This window comes from Aplidium turbinatum, chromosome 2 (genome assembly GCF_918807975.1).
Source record: "Aplidium turbinatum chromosome 2, kaAplTurb1.1, whole genome shotgun sequence".
NCBI lineage: Eukaryota > Metazoa > Chordata > Ascidiacea > Aplousobranchia > Polyclinidae > Aplidium > Aplidium turbinatum.
This window is the reverse complement of record NC_137473.1, coordinates 24,519,323-24,536,917: the sequence shown is the minus strand read 5'-3', so window position 1 is coordinate 24,536,917 and position 17,595 is coordinate 24,519,323. Positions and strand designations below refer to the sequence as shown.

Below are 17,595 nucleotides of genomic sequence, written 5' to 3'. Positions count from 1 at the left end.
AGGTAACTTTTTTAACCATAAACAGATATAACTCAGCAACTACACTACATTTAATATTATAAATTCTCAAATAGAGCAATAAATACACGAAAAGGGCCGCACGTTGCCCACCCATGCTTTATACTCTCCATATAATTTAGTAACGGTAAGCATAGAAAGATAACTACCTGCTTGGTAGTCATAAAGAGCCCTGGCACTCATCTCGGGGACGTTGCCATAGGCTGGTTGGTAGCTCTCATCTGGGGTTTCGTCATAAGCGCCTGCAGCTATAATGTGGTTTGTCACTGGTTTGTGTTTGTGAGAAAATAAAACAAGATGATCGAGCGATTAACAAAGAGACAAACAAGAGACAAAACAAAGAGACAAACAAACAAAGACAAACAAGTCAAATACACCACAAAGATGGTTTTGCAGCCTACATTCAAATAGTAAACGTGATGGTGCTGTCCTTGCATTATACTTCTTTGGCTGCCGTATCAATGGCCTAGCTATAATTATCAGTCATTTCGATGAAGTAGGTTCCACTCACATTGCTGTTATCATGCTGACAAAAAATGGTTTTATTTACTTGAGAATCATTCATTCTGTTTCAACTTTTCAAACTTGTACTAAATGCCGTTTACAAAAACTGATTCATAATAAGATCATGTTCTAATGATCAAAGTCAATAGAACAAAAAGAAGCCACCACAAAACACCTCACTAACCTTCATTGGCGTATTGAGCTTGATCGTCATAACCTGCGAGATGACAAAATAAAAGATGAGATATACTGTAAAACACAAAGTAAATTTCTTCGCAAAAAATCATTTTACGCAAACAACATAAGTGAAGGCAAAAAACTTCTTCAAACTTTGAGTCCAAGTTTAACGAATATACAGATGTTTAGAAAGAACTATTAAGGAGTTTATTGAAAATGTTATCAGATGGACTTTCCACTTGAAGTTTAAGTTATTACACAAGTTTAAAATAATCGTTTACACCAGGGGTGTGCAACCTTTGTTACAGGAGGGTCAGATATAAATATCTCGGTGAAACCGCGGGCCGCACGTTTATTTAACATATGCTTTCTGGTGGTTGCAGGCACAAAAAAGTAGTTTTTTTGTTATTCATGTTATTCCTATGGCATTATTAGGGGACCTTATCTCTTTGCAGAAATAATAAGTTAAGACGCATAAATTTCTAAAGAAAACTGCTATTCAAATTTATTGTGACACTGACTTTAAACGAGTTCAGTGAGAAATTTGCAGCTGGCTTCTTTTCCGGACGACTTCTTTCATTTAAAAAAAAATTGTTCGCACAAATACGTTGAGCAAAAAAGAACCAATTTTGAAGCCATGAATGTTTTCAAATGTGGAAAGTCATCTTGGTTGAGAAGTTTTCGGTAAGAATCGCCAAGATTCATTTTTAAATACTTTGCTTTCAAATCCGTTTTCTCTTGAAGATCAATCAGTTCGTTGGATATCAGCTGGTGCTTTGTCAATGTCTGTGTTGAATGGCGAAGAATAATTTTTCAAATTAGTCTGCAAGTTCAGTTTTCTCCTCAGGATGCATTCCATACGCCTCGCTATCGTCCACCGAGACAGACTTACTTTCTCAAACTCACTCTTCCTTTTAGGGCACATTTCTTCTGCGACATCGATAAGACACTGCTTCACAAAATTACCGTCAGAATACGGTTTCATGGTTTGAGCTATTCTCTGTACAATTCTGTGCCTCTGATCTACTGACGTTCCAAATAATTAAATACAATCGGATTAGCGGTGGATGGTGGGAGATTTCTAAAATTGTTAACAGAAGGTGCGAAATGTACAATAATCCACTCTAATGAATTGTTCGCACGTAGACTACTTGACTAAACTAAATTATAAACACGTTTCGCGGGCCGCACACAATCCAAAATTGGCATATCTTCGCGGGCCGCACAATTTTCCTTCGCGGGCCGCATTTGGCCCGCGGGCCGCACGTTGCACACCCCTGGTTTACACTTATCAGTAATTTGTTTGAAGATGGCTTTTAAATCACATTTTTTCTCGAATTTTAGTGGAGGACCCTATAAAAGTGTCACCATACTTATTGACATTTTTTGGTTCAATCCCTACTTTTCAAAAATAGTTTACCTGCTTTAAAAGTTTTCATAGTTTTTTGTATTATTTCCGATGGGATAACTATGTAAAACACCTCGTGACAGTTTAGAGGCGAGCGGTGATAAATTAAGTGTTAGGCTTGACCAACAACTGCATAGCATGTTTTCATGAACCTCCAATGTATGGTTTACTCATTTCACATTTATTCACAACAGATTGTTCCAAACCATTCTTATTGTTACAAAGCCGGAACATGAAACAACTTAAAACTGCAAAGTGACGTAGCGCAGTAAATCTTGAACCAAACTCGGAAAACAGGAAGAACCTTTGTGAAAACCAATCAATAAAGATAACACGTTGGTGTCAAATAGACATTTTTCTCAACAAACAACATGCTTTTAAAGAAAGTGTAAACTTTTACTTTGCTCTTAGCATTTTTCTGAACAACTTATTATGTTGCAACCAGCATCATGTCTCTATCAGCACAAACCTTCATTTTGTTGAGACGGTTCATGGTGTTCTTGGAGCTGGTGGTATGAGTTTGGTTGCTGTTGGTAATCTGGTTCTTGTTGGTGATTTTGTTCCTGTTGATAACCTGATTCTGACTGGTAATTTTGGTGTTGGTAATCTGGTTCTGGCTGGTATTTTTGTTCTTGGTAATTTGGTTGATATTTTTGTTCCTGTTGAGCAGATGGTTCCGGTTTATAAATTGGTTCTGGTTCAAGAGCAGGCTCCGATGGGTACGATGGTTCAGGCTCCGATGGGTACGATGGTTCAGGCTCCGATGGGTACGATGGTTCAGGCGCTAGTGATTCTTGCATTGGTTCAGCAGGATACTCACTGATGCTCGATGTTTTTGAACCACTCGAACTGTACTTTCTGCGCAAATAAAATAAAGTGGACGAGGAATTAGTTTCTGAAAAGTGAAGACTGGAGATGCCATCGATGGCTCTTCGCTGATCACCTCTAAACACAGGAGTTGAAGTTGAACAGATGTCAACGAAGAGTGTTTCAAAAGAATAATTTTAAAACATTATAAAAACACAATTAAATTTCTTACACCTAACGTGCGGTGGTAAAACTTTTTTTCCTATTTTGTTAGTTGCAAGACATAATTTTTAAAAATTTACCTAGTATTTTTCTGAAAACTGGGCATTTCTACAATTTGGGTAGAGAGGTAACTTTTCTTAACCATAAACAGACATAACCCAGCAACAACACTACATTTAACATAATAAAAACAAAAAACAATAAGCTAACGTTTTCGGCTAATCATACAGCCCTTTTCAAGCCTATAAGAAAAATATTTTTAAAAGAAATATTAAAGAGTAATACACTATCGTAAACAAAATATGGATAAATCTAAATATTTGAGAAACTAGCTCACACGAACTGACAACTAAAAATTACGCAGCACATGCACAACGGGTAATGTCAAGTATTTGAGAGGTGAAATTAACTCATTGTTCAGAAAAGGACTAAAGCAGATTACGCAAGATGGACAGTTCAAGCACAGCACGAGATAGTGGCACAAACAAAGTAAAAATACGAGAAGCACAAGACGTGACAAATCAATCAAAAACTGTTAAAAGATAGGAAGCTCCGCCAGCAAATAATTACTTGTTGAACCTGGGCATTTCTGTTGTAGGAGAAACGTCGGTGAAGCATTAAAGCGATTTTTAATTTTCTGCTTATACTTTTCCGGAAAAGCGGAGCAATAAAATAATGTGAAGTCTGGAATTAACAACCCAATATTCATCAATAAATATTTGCAAGCATAAATTATATTTTGCATGAGCAACAAGATTCAGAACATTGAACGAAATAAAGTTAACATCCCAAAGCCTACCTGACAGGAGGAGGGCCTTGGCTGGCTTGTTTCTCCCGCTGAGCCCACAAGGCACGTGGATTATTGCTGCGCTGGGACACCAACTGCTCAGCTTCCTGTAAACAACAAAAATTGAGGTTAGTACAATACGACATTGAAGGACAACTGGCTTTTGTTTAAATGATTCACCTGAGGTCAGTTAGCTACGACAAAGGAATGTACAAGAAACTAGAACGATACGTGCTTCACTATGTTCATAAAATGTTGCTGCTATTTACTACTTTCAGAGTCATGCTCAAAGTAGATCCTATCTACGAAGCTAGCACAACGAGACGAATCGAGTCTTCAAACAATCATTTTGTAAATCAGAGTTGTCGACTCAATGAGACGACATATTACAATCTTCGAAATGAAATTTAAACCTACATTGTCCTAGAAGTAAGTGACACACTACTCTAAGGCAGCAACAAGCTTAAAGTTTTCGCCATTATGGTGCAAGTCTTAGACCAGTTGACAATTCTAAAATACTTGGCATTAAATAGACAGTTGCCACAACTTACGTGGGCATGCTCGATTGACTGGGATCGTCTGACCTTACGCAACTCACGGAGGGAGGCTTCTTGGTCAGCTTCCTGTTGCTCCTGCATTGGAACATCAGTTCAAATTTGAAACTAAAGTGGGCCAACAACGATGTACGTGTTTGGAAAATAATGGTCACTGAAAAGTTACAAATTCAAAAAGATCACTTAACCACTGGGGGTCGTGATACTGATAACAGACCATTTCGCCCGGTATTTAAAGTATTGTTTTGCAAATATCTTTGCTCCGCTTTCAAGACATCACTTTGCTTGGCTACCCTGCTTCCTACTCTACCAAGACTCACGTTTTTGCTCTGCCAGGACTCAGCTTTTGCTCTGCCAGTGTTGCTTGATAGGATCATATTACACTACAAACGAAACGCAAAATAAATTTGAATCGGCTAGATAACAACTAAACAGATGTAGTCACCCATCTTTTTTTCTCCTGGGAGCGTATTTTAGCTTGTTCATCCGCCAGCCTTTGAGCTTTTGTCTTTTCTGATATATCTTTCTCACGAGCCTTCACAAGCTTGTTACGATTCTCCTCCGATCTAAATGAAAATAAACAGACAATACGAGGTAAAGGAAGCGGAAAACTGAAACAAATTCAAAACTCGCTTGAAAGCATTCTATTTTGTTGAACATTATATGAGTGAGCGAATTAATTTATCCCCATCGCCATGTTCAGCGCCCAGTAGCATAGTTTGCACTGGGCATGTGACGCTATTTATTCGTAACATTTTTCTTATTCAAGCTCAGTAGCTTTCAAAACATGTTTGAACGTTATGCAATCGAAATAACAAGAAATATGCAAATGTTGTAAACTCTGAGATCACAAGATGGGATCAAAATGGAGTAGTTTGATATGTTTAACGGGCTTTCCCTCACAGATGTAGAATTGTGTTGGTTCAGAAGCATCATGAGGATTGAGGAATTTTTATCAAAACTGAAGTTCTCCCATCCTACTTTGCATTGTCATTTGGATTTCGAAAATGTAATTGAAAATGGTATAAACTTATTTCTTGAGTTCAATTACAAGAATCTAAAAGTCTGGGGCCTACTTTAATATAATCATTTTGGATAAACAGCTGAACTTGACAAGCTTCTAAAATGAACAGCAGTTACTAGTGAGGTAGCAAAACGTCCTCGAGAACCAACAGCAATCTGATTAAAACTTTACAGTAGCAGAGTAGATATTCTAGCGAGCTCTTGCAAACGAAAATCGATAACACCCAAACAACAACCTTCGCCGGTGCAAACAAACGAGGAACGTTCTTAGTACACTCCACACATCTGTTATGGTTAACATAAAAACAAAAAGAAACCGGAAAATGTCACATTGTAATGCAGGGGTTGAACCCATATGCGGTGTTGGTGTTGCTGAACAAATGGTGTCTTCTACAATATGTTGGACCTTGCTTGTACTAACGCCTATGTGTTGAACCAGAAGAAAACTTGAGATAATATTTCGAGAAGGAAATTTATGTTTCAGTTCGCCACTGAACGGAAAAAAGCTCATGTCCATGGAAAGACACCAGCCACAGTCACTAACGGGACTGTCACTAACGTTCCTACAAACGTTAGGAAAAACTTAAAAGCATAAAATAAAGCTAAGTCATAAACCATTTTTTGACCGCTCGGGGTATTTATAGATAGGCCACAACGTAGTAATTCGAACAAATGTTAATCTCATCATGGTCAATGCTCGAAACAAACAATGAGGGACATCCATCTTATTTTAAATCTACCTCGCCTCCTGCTCTCTCAGCTCCATAGCCGCCAACCTACGTCGTTCAATTTCTCTTTTTTTGTCTTCCTTCTTGCGCTCATCTTCTTCTTGCTGAACAGATAAAAATCATGGAAAAGATGGAAATTTTCATGCACTGATATTGCTATCCGAGTCTCCAACATACAAGTATTTGAACAAATGGTTTCTTTACAAACAAACAAAAATTATAGAAACCACTCAAGTAAAAGCATGACATTGTACATAACTTTTAAAGTGCTGACTTGTAAAAAATGAATCGATTTACGTAAATAAACCAAGTAGTACTGTAATTCGCATATAAAAATGTAATAAAACGAATACAAAGTATGAAGACCTGAGCTTTCAACCAAAACGAGTCATCCTTCAATGCTTTGATCTCTTGCTCGGGGTTGACTCGTTTGTAGACCGAACCCTGAAACAAGAAGTAATGCACATGAAAATGTACGTTACTGTTTATCAACAAATTCATGTTGTGTATGAATTGGAATTAAAAGCGAATTGAAGTTCATCTAGTCCTTTGTCTCCATTCATAGAATTTGAGCATACGCTGACGACGATCATCCATTTGTCCATTCTTTAGTAAATGAAACTTGGCGTTTGTTCCCGCTAGCAGGAGTCTCACCAGTTTTTGCAGTCCTTTCGACATGCTTCGAGGTTGATTCTATCCAGGTTCCTCACAATGATGTCTACTCTCACCAAAAATCTTGATATTTCATTAATTACATTGGTCAACACAAAGTTTGGTACCTGGAATGCTAGACCTTTTTGGGTACATTTGGGACGTTGAAAATGCAATCATTTTTTCCCATTGGGTCTACTTTTCGAGATATGGTACAATCCCCTGTGACATCTTGGGTCCTAGAACTACTGTAGACCAGAGGTCCGCAAATTCTTGCCGGCGTGACCAAAAAAAACTTCTAAATCTCCCAAACCCAAACATTTCGGAAGCATATAATTTTACGGAAAATACTTTGTAATTCAATGTCAATACTATTGACAGTATAAACTTTGTTTAGAAGGAGTGATCTTCCCGGCGTTAGCACAAAGCTGCCTACTCACTATAGAACAGTGAGCATAGCGCTAACCATACCGGTGTAGCCGGTGTCAACTGCTGTCAATTCATTCTTGTTACACTCGACTGCCGAGAAAACAGTATAAATTTCTTGTAAAAAATTATATGAAACTTAACACATCAGAGTAAATGAGTGTATTTATTTTTTCCAAATGCGATTTATGGGCTGTGTTTAGAACACAGTTAATCAATTCTAGGTTTAAGTTTCCAATTGTTACTGAAATGTTGTTCTCTGTGAGTTATGCCATCAACAAATAGCAGCTGAATGGAAAGCAGTCCTTGAAATGCGAAAATGCCTTGAGAGCCGAACCACCGCCGCTTGATTTTGCAGTTTCTTGGTTCGATTCTAACTAAGCTATCGGGGCAGATCAGTGTCTGAAATTTTATTTTAGTGGCATCAACGCTTCAGTGCACGCTATGAAAATACAAAAAAAAAAAAACGATCAGAACTCCAAAATGTTAAAGTTTCAAGTATCTCAGAAGTACTCTTTCTGACACAACCACTATTGACTTAGAAACCAAGAACAGAATGGTCAAAGCATCTATCGGCTTCAGCAGACTGAAGTCTTACGCGTGGGAGAGGCAGGGAATTAGGATGTCCACAAAGCTAAATGTGATCAAGCTGTTATTCTAACCACCCTTCTTTATGTGTGTGAGACCTCGACTCTTCACAGAAAACACGAAAAGCGGAGAACTAGCTTACGGCAGACGCCCAGTGGGTGGTCAAAGAAAACGCTTCAAAGACACTTTGAAATCCTCCCCCTACAAGAATTTTCTATCGACGTTGATTCTTGGGAAGGCTTAGCCGCAGAATGACCAACATGGCGCAGTCTCCTATCTGAAGGCACAGAACCAGTGGTCTGCTACTATTCGGAGAATCAATTTCGGAGAGACCGATTTGGAGAAATCCTTTTTCGGGGAATTCTAAAATTCCACAGCGGCGTCTGTTTATTCAAAAGAATTAGCATATAATAGAGGTTAACCAAGTAGAGTCAGCGAAAAGTCTCAATTAAAGAAAAAAACAGTCATGATTAAACAATAGTCATAATTAACAAAACAGTCATGATTAACAATAGAGGTATAAATAAACTCTCAGCCGAAAAAGCAGTGGTCAAACAGTAATGTAAAATGTCAGCGAAAAAGTCTCAGCAAGAAAAAATAAACAGTTATCAAATGTTGAATGGCCTTTGAAACTACCGTGCCGGTAGGCCATGTTAAGCCGGCTTCCACAAGCCAACATTTCTCCATTCCGTTGGTATTCGAAATGTTTTTCTCTTCACTCGCAATATTTTTTCACCAACAAGGCAAAGTATGAGCGTCGCTGTCGACCTATAAAAATTCGTAGACTAGCTCTTCACCTACCTGGGAAGCAATGCATTTAAAAACAACTGCAATTTTGCGTTTCAGGTCTTTGTTTGCGTTGTTATTCTCTGAGTGAACGCAAAAACACGATATCAATTAACAGATTTTTATAAACACAATTTTTAACGGATTTTTTATTATGGCTGCGGATGCGAGAATTTGGCCGCCGGGAAGCAGCTGCGGTAGGCCATGCTTGGTCTCTGGAAAAATAAACGAGCTTAGAGGCCTGCTAGAGTAGCCTAGTTAGGTCTACCACATCGAATCCGATTCGAAATATTTCCGCTATAGGAAATGAAGCAAACGCAAAATGAAATCAATGCTTTGTTTGCGACAACAGATTACAGCCTCCCCATTAAAACGTAGACTTTTCGCAGTTGTGCACTGTATATTTACTTTTCTTTATCGGAATGCAGAAGAAACAATATTGTGGAAATAAAATACAGTGACATAACCAACAAAAGGAAAAGGTGGCAAAGCCGTAAAGGTTTAAGACATGCATGTAAAAATCCAATTCCAAATTGCCATCCATACTTGTTACGCATGAGTCATTACCACGGTCGACATATCAGTGGCGAATCTGGCAATCGCATCCTTTATTAACTCAGGCAAGCTTGTGGATAGCTTTACAGAATCAGAAGGTAAATGTATACCTACTCTCGGGATATGAAGCAAAAATTTGTTTCAATGTTCAATCAACCTAGGGACAGTAGAATATAAATCAACCTTATCTTGAGCTACTTATTCTAGCACTCATACTTATTGCAGTCACTCTTGTCACTTATGCTAACAACAAAAACACAGCAACTTCAAAGCTACCTTATATAGTTTAAGCTTCCTAAACAATACTAATTGTGACCGAGCATAGCACTGGCTGCGTGTAAGTATTGAATTACTTACTTGGGCACCAGAATTACTTGGAAAGGATTGTTAGTTTGTCTTGTAAAAACTTTTAGTTGACCAGTTTTATAGATTAAGGTAATTGCATAACCTTTTGCATGGGTATGGAAAGGTAAACACAAGAACCACCTACCTAAATAAACCCCACAAATTCGCGAAAATTCTCCGAATCGGTTTTCTCCACAAAAGAATGTTACCGAAATGGGATTACTCCGAATCGGCTTCTCCAAAAAACAATGTCACTGAAATGGGATTTCTCCGAATCGGCTTCTTTAAATTGGATTCGCCAAAACGGGCCATTCCGCAGAATCAGCCCAGAAACAACGTACGTTATCTGCTGTGAAAAAATGGGAACAGCGCAAGAACCGAGCCTTAATTAAGAACTCTAGCCAATCATCCTTCCTGTGTCCATCCTGCAGCCGAAGCTTCACCGCACAGATAAGCCTCATCAGTCACCTTCGCAGCCATGCATGCCAACCACGCACTAAAGCTTGATTCAGACTCGTTGGCCATCTTTGGAAACGAAGGATGAACAATGAACATCACTCATCTAACAGTCACCATAATGGTTTTTAGATCAGAATCATTACCGCTTATCGTTGAGGTCTGCAAAGAAGTTGCTATGAATCTATATACTCGAAAAACCTCTCCAAGAGAGATTTTTTGATGATGCCTAGACATTATAAAACTGATACTTTTATACATTGCTTGCATTTATGATATCTTTGGCTGCTTTTGAGTTGTTAAATTAAGATATCACTAAGACACAATTATGTTGACGTTAAAAAGTTTAAATGCATTCTGGTCATGTTGAAGTACATGAAAATCAGGCAAAATCCAGCGTCACAAGGAGTATATCACATCTCAAAAACTAGAGCTGATGGAAAAAAACTGATAAGTTTTTTGGGATCAGCGCACCAAATATACTCAAAATAGTTCTAACATTCCAGCTATCAAACAAAAACTTTTTGGTTAGCCAGTGCTATCTGCTATCATGCCTCTCAAAAAATTGATGTGATCCCATTAACAATAGATCAGTGACAAAGAAAGTAACTCGCAGTTCTTGTTCAAGTCAAGTCTGTGAAGTGCAACAACACAAAAACAGTCCTGCGGTAAAGTTATGTTTGGAAGAGTCCAAAAGTGATGAGGAACCAGTTGAATCAAGCCTTTAAATTATCCTTTTGTGAATCAGAGTTGTCAACTCAATAAGACGATAATTACCAATCTACTCAGTATAACGAGATACACTTGTTTCACAAGCATTAGTCATTGCAACTTACTGACTGAGATCCCCTAGTCCTTCTTGATTCCCGGAATGATGCCTCTTGCTCTGCTTCCAGTTGTTCCTGCAAAAGTAGCAAATTTAAATATATATTGAAATTAAATAACAATGCCGTACTAAACCGACTTGACATCTGCTGAACGTCGGCCGATCGAGGTAGGATTGTTTAGAGCAGCAAGTCAGCATTAAAGCTATCCTGTCACATCAAACAAAAAAATCTTATTTCTACCACAACTCCAGACATTTGTAAAGTGGCAACATGTGTCAGAAAATAAAAATCGACCGGTTAAGGAAACAGGATATCCAGTGGCGGCCGACCGGTCGCCAGGACACCTCACAACTGGGTAAATCTCACCACTAGACGACTTCACGCTAATGTTACTCATCCGATTAACGCATTCTTATCATAGCACACCCATGGTCTGTTTAACTCGCACCTTGAAATCTGTTCGCTTATTTTGGAAAACAGTCTAGTGGTGAGATGTCATGGCGAAATATGGACAGTGGTCAGTTATCCCGCCACAGGATGCCGTGTACCCACCGGTTAAGTAAGTACTGAAATTTAAAGGAAGTCTGTCACAATTAATGTAGTTAAACAATTCCCACTAATAGTATAAGCATCTCAATAAAAGTTGTGAACCAAACGAAAGGCAAAGATTCGAACCACCTCAAACTAATGAACTTAATGGACAAGAAAGTAACGAAACGAACAGCGATAAAACCATGACTTTCTTGCAAGAAATGCACAAAAAGCAAAGTGAAAAAAACAACTTCAATTCGGTAAAATTTATAGATAACAACTAAACAGATGTGGTCACCCATCTTTTTTTCTCCTGGGAGCGTATTTCAGCTTTATCATCCGCCAGTCTTTGAGCTTTTGTCTTTTCTGATATATCTTTCTCACGAGCCTTTACAAGCTTGTTACGATTCTCCTCCGATCTAAATGAAAATAAAACGTGATAATAAATTTATTGATGTTGACAACGGGCTTTTTGAGCTTAGATAGCTCAAAAACTAGTTCGACCTGATGCAGTTGAACAAAAAAAAGACCGCATAAAACTGGATTTCAAACTGTCTTGAGTTTGCACATTGCACAACAATGTAAAAGATTAAAAATCGAAAAATATCAACAATTGTACAACTATGGCTCTTGTATCCAGGTTTTATAGCAATTCCAGAATGACGTTTAAGGCTAAGTATAGCAGGAGTAAATTATGATTCCATGGATTTTTTCAAAGCCTGTTGATCAGATTCAGGGGTTTTCCACAACAGTGTAATGAAAGCTGTTAAAATGTTTCAAACTTTAAGATCAATTATAGGAAATCGTTTATTAGCAAACAAAATATTTTAAAAGGCAAGTATTTTAACATATTTTAAGGATCTTCCTTTCCTTAATCTCATCATGGTCAGTGCTCGAAACAAACAATGAGGGACATCCATCTTATTTTAAATCTACCTCGCCTCCTGCTCTCTCAGCTCCATAGCCGCCAACCTACGTCGTTCAATTTCTCTTTTTTTGTCTTCCTTCTTGCGCTCATCTTCTTCTTGCTGAACAGATAAAAATCATGGAAAAGATGGAAATTTTCATGCACTGATATTGCTATCCGAGTCTCCAACATACAAGTATTTGAACAAATGGTTTCTTTACAAACAAACAAAAATTATAGAAACCACTCAAGTAAAAGCATGACATTGTACATAACTTTTAAAGTGCTGACTTGTAAAAAATGAATTGATTTACGTAAATAAACCAAGTAGTACTGTAATTCGCATATAAAAATGTAATAAAACGAATACAAAGTATGAAGACCTGAGCTTTCAACCAAAACGAGTCATCCTTCAATGCTTTGATCTCTTGCTCGGGGTTGACTCGTTTGTAGACCGAACCCTGCAGGAAATCATGTAAGATATTATACATATGTTGACAAACTTTATAGATAAGCATCAAGGTTTTTGTCATGTCTGACTTGGAGATCAAAAAGAGTGAATAATCTTTACTTATCCAATTTAAGTCCATGTTAACTGAGACGATACACCACAGAGCCAATCACAGTGTCCGATTTGAATTTTCTATTTGATATTGACAATGAAGTGACAAACGAGGTTTTGTTAACGTATGAAAGATCGAGGTATTGTTTTGTCATTTGGACGATATTGAAAGGAAAGACAACAAAGCTAAAGATTCTACCTATAGCATATCAGCGCTTGCCGATTTGGGTTACGAGAAACTATTGCTGTGAGAGCTAGAATTCATTGAAGAACTATAAAAGAAACTTTATACATAAACGAGTGGGATAAACTTAGTTTGCAAAATAGTGCGATGTATTCAGGTGAAACTAGGAACAAGACTGGAACGTGTCATAAACTTTTTTTGATAACCACTGCGCTTTTAAACAAGAGATGCAAGATTAGCTTCATCAATCATGTGAGGGCGCGGGTATACATACACTGTGCAACGAATCGGGAAACGATGTCCCATAAACCTTTTTGAATAGAAAATGAAACCAGCATAGGTTTGCCTGAACACAACGGAACTGTTTATAAGAATGATTTGTTATTGCTCAGTATTGAATTAATTAGAGTTGATTGAATTTGAATTGAAGGTGGAAATGATGAGCTCGTCTTTGATGGCACACATTTTAAAAATTAAAAAAATGACAACGACAGATGTGACTGGGAGTGTCATATCACAAAGAGGAAATCCGTTGACATAAAATTGCGAAACAATAATGTTCATACACGTTGATGGGATATTTGCACACATGCAATCAGCAATGATTGGTGACCAACCTTTGAATCGTGACCATGTTGCCAAATTATTTGAATTGCAAAACAAAACACGCTGAATACCAATCACCATTCTGTGATTGAATCATGATGATAAACAGAATGCGCTGTGAAATGCGTTGTTGTGATGAATACAACAACCACGGCAGCATCAGTTAGTTGTCTTCGTGGTCCCACTTGGGTGTTGAGGGTCATGCCGCGACATGCAGGCAACTTCGGCACACAAAAATTAAATAATAATAAATTAATCTCAATTCTCCGAATAATAGCAGACAGGAAAATTCTGCCTATAATTTAAAAGGGAAAACTGCGAGCACTTCGATCTGCGCATGTGAACGAGTGCAATTATTCTGTGTGGAATATATTCGAAATGTTGTGAGTTAAGCCAAAAATGAAATTTCCGGTCTAATTCGACATTATACCGGTAGCGTATCAGATATAGGACTTTGTCTAAATGGTGGCAGTTGTGCGATCGCCGGGTAAAAAGCGTGCGACCACGTCATAGAATACTTGAAGACAGACAAGAATTTTAGATACCTTGCCTTCCCATTCACTTAACTCAAGTCGTCGCCAATGTAGACAGAACATGCATTCACATCTCCCGTCTAGAACCTGTTTTCTGTTGCGATTTTATAACAAACACTAGTTACTATTAGCACTTGTACAACAGTGGAGAGATGAATGCATGATTGTAAATCGATAGAAAGGTAAAGCATAGCCTGAGCTGTCATTAACTTTTTAAAACGAAAAACTATTTGAAAAAAAATAAGTGAATTTGTGCTGACACGATTTCACGATTAATTTTGGAAATGAGCTAACAAAAGAACATTAACATCTAGACCGAGTCGCAGCCACTACTCAAGAGTGATAAAAGGCAGAGTCTCCTACCCTTGGAGTGGTGATGACTGAAGAAGGCAACTGTTCATACGAACAAGAACACATAATGTCAATTACGATCGACTTAACAAATTTAAATACTGGGGTTAAAAAAGCAGTTTTCGCAGCAACTTAAGACAGAAACTTCAATCTTGCCGCTCGGTAACTGCCGAAGCAATCGAAAAAAATTTTCGAAGTAACTTTTTCAACTGCAGAGAGACAAACTACTACATCAACAACTCAACAAACTTAATGCATCCATCCACAATCCACATCTGTTAACATAAAATTAACATTTGCACACGTCGTAAATGTTGAATTTCAAGCTGCCTTTAAGCAATTTATCAGACTTCACAAAAGCCTTGACATGATGACAAAACGTAACAAATTATCCTGCACACAGCGCACAATGTGCACATTCTAGGGCAAAACCACCACATCACACATTGATGCTGTCATTTCGTATCTTTTACTTCCCAGCTAGCAATTCGTTTTTGAAATTGAATCAAATTCAATGTCTGTAGGAGATACAACATTGTTTTGACTTCTCTTATGATTGCTCAGAATTCAATACAAATCAGACATTTTTGATTTTGCAAATTAAAGCTAACGAAAACTTCAAAAACAGAGCAGATCGTGAAATGTAATATGCTTTGTTGACCGGTTTCGTTCGCAATCGCACACTGAGCCTGCTTGCCACCTACTCACATTATGTTGCTAGCTGGAGACGCCAATTCTGACGAATTTGTTCGCACATTTATGATTTGATAAAGTAATATTTTTACAAAAAAATACGGTTTCAATGGCCTCAAATGCATCATGATCTCCACGTGGAACTTGCAAGATGAGACAGTATCACAAATGTAGCAGTAGCATAAATTAAATATGAAGCTCTTCATGAAAAACGCAATGCACGACGAAGAACATACAGTACATTAGTCGAAATAAAATAATGAAGTTTGAAAGGTTTCAGCAACATCTTTTACTGGATACAAATACTGTTATGATGACCAATTAAATGTAAACAAACAAATTAAGAAACAAACTGTCATTCCTTAGTCACAAAACACATGCAATAAAACATACATAGCTACCCAAAGCAATGCAAGCTAAGACAGATGCTTCACCTTAAAAAAAAAAGTTTAAACTTCATACAAGAATATCAGAAATTGAATGAGATTGTTTACCAGGCACTTAGTAACTAACGTCACACTGATGTAGATTAATAACAACCTGTTCAAACTTTTGATATCTCACATTCCCATGAATTCTTGCAGCACCTTTTGGCATTGGTTACTTGCAGTGATTCTTTTACTCAAACAAAACCTTTTGTTTCAGCAGTTTTGCGTTGCTCCATTCTTAAATTGTGAAGGAGACTCAATTTCTCCAATGTTTATTATCGTTTTTATTTCTTACTCTCAGCGGAACATAAAAATTTGTTAAGTTTTTCGTCCATACGACATCATGAAATTACCCAATTAAACAACCAAATTACATGTGTTTTTTAAACGTTTAGCGACGTAGAAACAATGCAAAATTATACATTTTTGCTGCCGGGGTAATCTTATCAAGCGCGGCAAAAGTAAACAAACAAACAAGCGCCCTTGCGTTGAACATTACTTGTCGAATAAATTTAGTATGACTACACAAAGGACTTGGTTTAAATTTTATATGTTTTTATTCTAAATTATGATAGCCTATTTAGAGAGTTTGTGTAAACCCTTTATTCGTTTTTCAGAAACCGCAATTATGATGTTTGTTTCTTCCCTTATGCCCCTCCTCAATCATAATGGTCTTTTATTACTAAACACTACTTCTTCGTCGTATGAGCTGTTCTTCCGGACTATATGTTTGGGCATGATGTCATCAGCCACTCGACAGTCTCGTCATCCAGGGCCTTCAGTCCAAGCGTTCCATGTGGTGGTTGATGGATTGGGCAGTCATGGACGACATGATCTACTGTCTGGTCTGTGGCGCCACACTCGCATACCGGTGAGAAAGCCAGGCCCCATCTGCACATGTCTGAACGAAAGCGACCGACGCCGGTTCGTAGGCGGTTAAGCCGGACCCACGCAAGTCTTGCGAGGGACATTCCCGGAGGGTGGGGATCGACGTCGGGTAGGAAATCACGAAGTCGGGAGCTGTTGTTTTACCACTCCATGTTCCATGTGTAGTTCGTCCAGTGTGCCGCACTTATTCCAAGATCTTCTACAGGGTCATCAGTATTTATCGTTACAACTTAAATTGGTTATATTTATGAAATGAAAGAAAATTTAGAATTTTGGCAAATGTATTATTGTGGAAAAAGCAATAGAGAATTAATACACAAAATATTATTCAATATGTCTTCCATCTGCGTCAATAACTAGTTGAAGACGTTTAGGAAAAGCCTTGCATGTGTCACGAATTACTTTCTAAGGGACTTTGGCCCACTCCTTCTGCAGTTTCACCTTCAGAGCTTCCAAACTTTGATGGTGAGTGGCCGAGACCTTGCTCTGAAGGTATGACCAGATCCCAAAATCAAGGGGATTCAGATCGGGAGAAGATGGGGGCCATTCCTCTTTGAGAATGAAGTGCGGGACATTCTCGGAAAGCCACTCCTGAGTATTTTTAGCCCCATGTGATGGTGTAGAGTCCTGCTGAAAAGACCAGGGACGTTTTTTGAAGTGCTTGTGGGCCCAGGGCAACAATGCGCTAACGAGGATGTCATCTCGATAGTTTTGCTGGTTCAATTTCACCCCCTGGTCAACGAAAAAGAGGGGTCTTTTACCGGACTCTGTCACGGCTGCCCAGACCATCACTGAGGTGGCACATTGTTTCCTTGTTACCACTCGAGATGCTTCATCCCATCCCTCGACCAAACCCAATCGTTTTGGGTGTTAAAGTGATGTTCAACATCAAATTTCTTCTCATCACTGAAAACGAGATTTGGTAGCATGCCATCCTGAATGCAGGAAAGACGAATCTGGGATCTTTGGAGTTGTTTATCAACAACTTGAGCAGAAAGTTGTTGTTTCTTGACATGCTTGAATGGAGACATCTTCAGGTCCTTTCGGAGT

At 38.1% G+C, this 17,595-nt stretch overlaps 1 protein-coding gene across 1 annotated transcript in view; it reads right to left on the bottom strand.

Annotated features, from left to right (window-relative positions):
* LOC145765074 (drebrin-like protein) overlaps positions 1–17,595 on the bottom strand; it is a 35,849-nt gene that overhangs the window by 2,152 nt on the left and 16,102 nt on the right. The window contains exons 6-17 of the mRNA XM_082576812.1: positions 12,684–12,761; positions 12,330–12,421; positions 11,692–11,812; positions 10,872–10,937; positions 6,595–6,672; positions 6,241–6,332; positions 4,923–5,043; positions 4,475–4,555; positions 3,936–4,030; positions 2,577–2,965; positions 707–739; positions 168–266 (exon numbers count right to left, since the gene is read on the bottom strand). Coding sequence (XP_082432938.1) covers positions 168–266; positions 707–739; positions 2,577–2,965; positions 3,936–4,030; positions 4,475–4,555; positions 4,923–5,043; positions 6,241–6,332; positions 6,595–6,672; positions 10,872–10,937; positions 11,692–11,812; positions 12,330–12,421; positions 12,684–12,761 — 1,345 coding nt within the window. The remainder of the gene's footprint in view (positions 1–167; positions 267–706; positions 740–2,576; positions 2,966–3,935; positions 4,031–4,474; positions 4,556–4,922; positions 5,044–6,240; positions 6,333–6,594; positions 6,673–10,871; positions 10,938–11,691; positions 11,813–12,329; positions 12,422–12,683; positions 12,762–17,595) is intronic.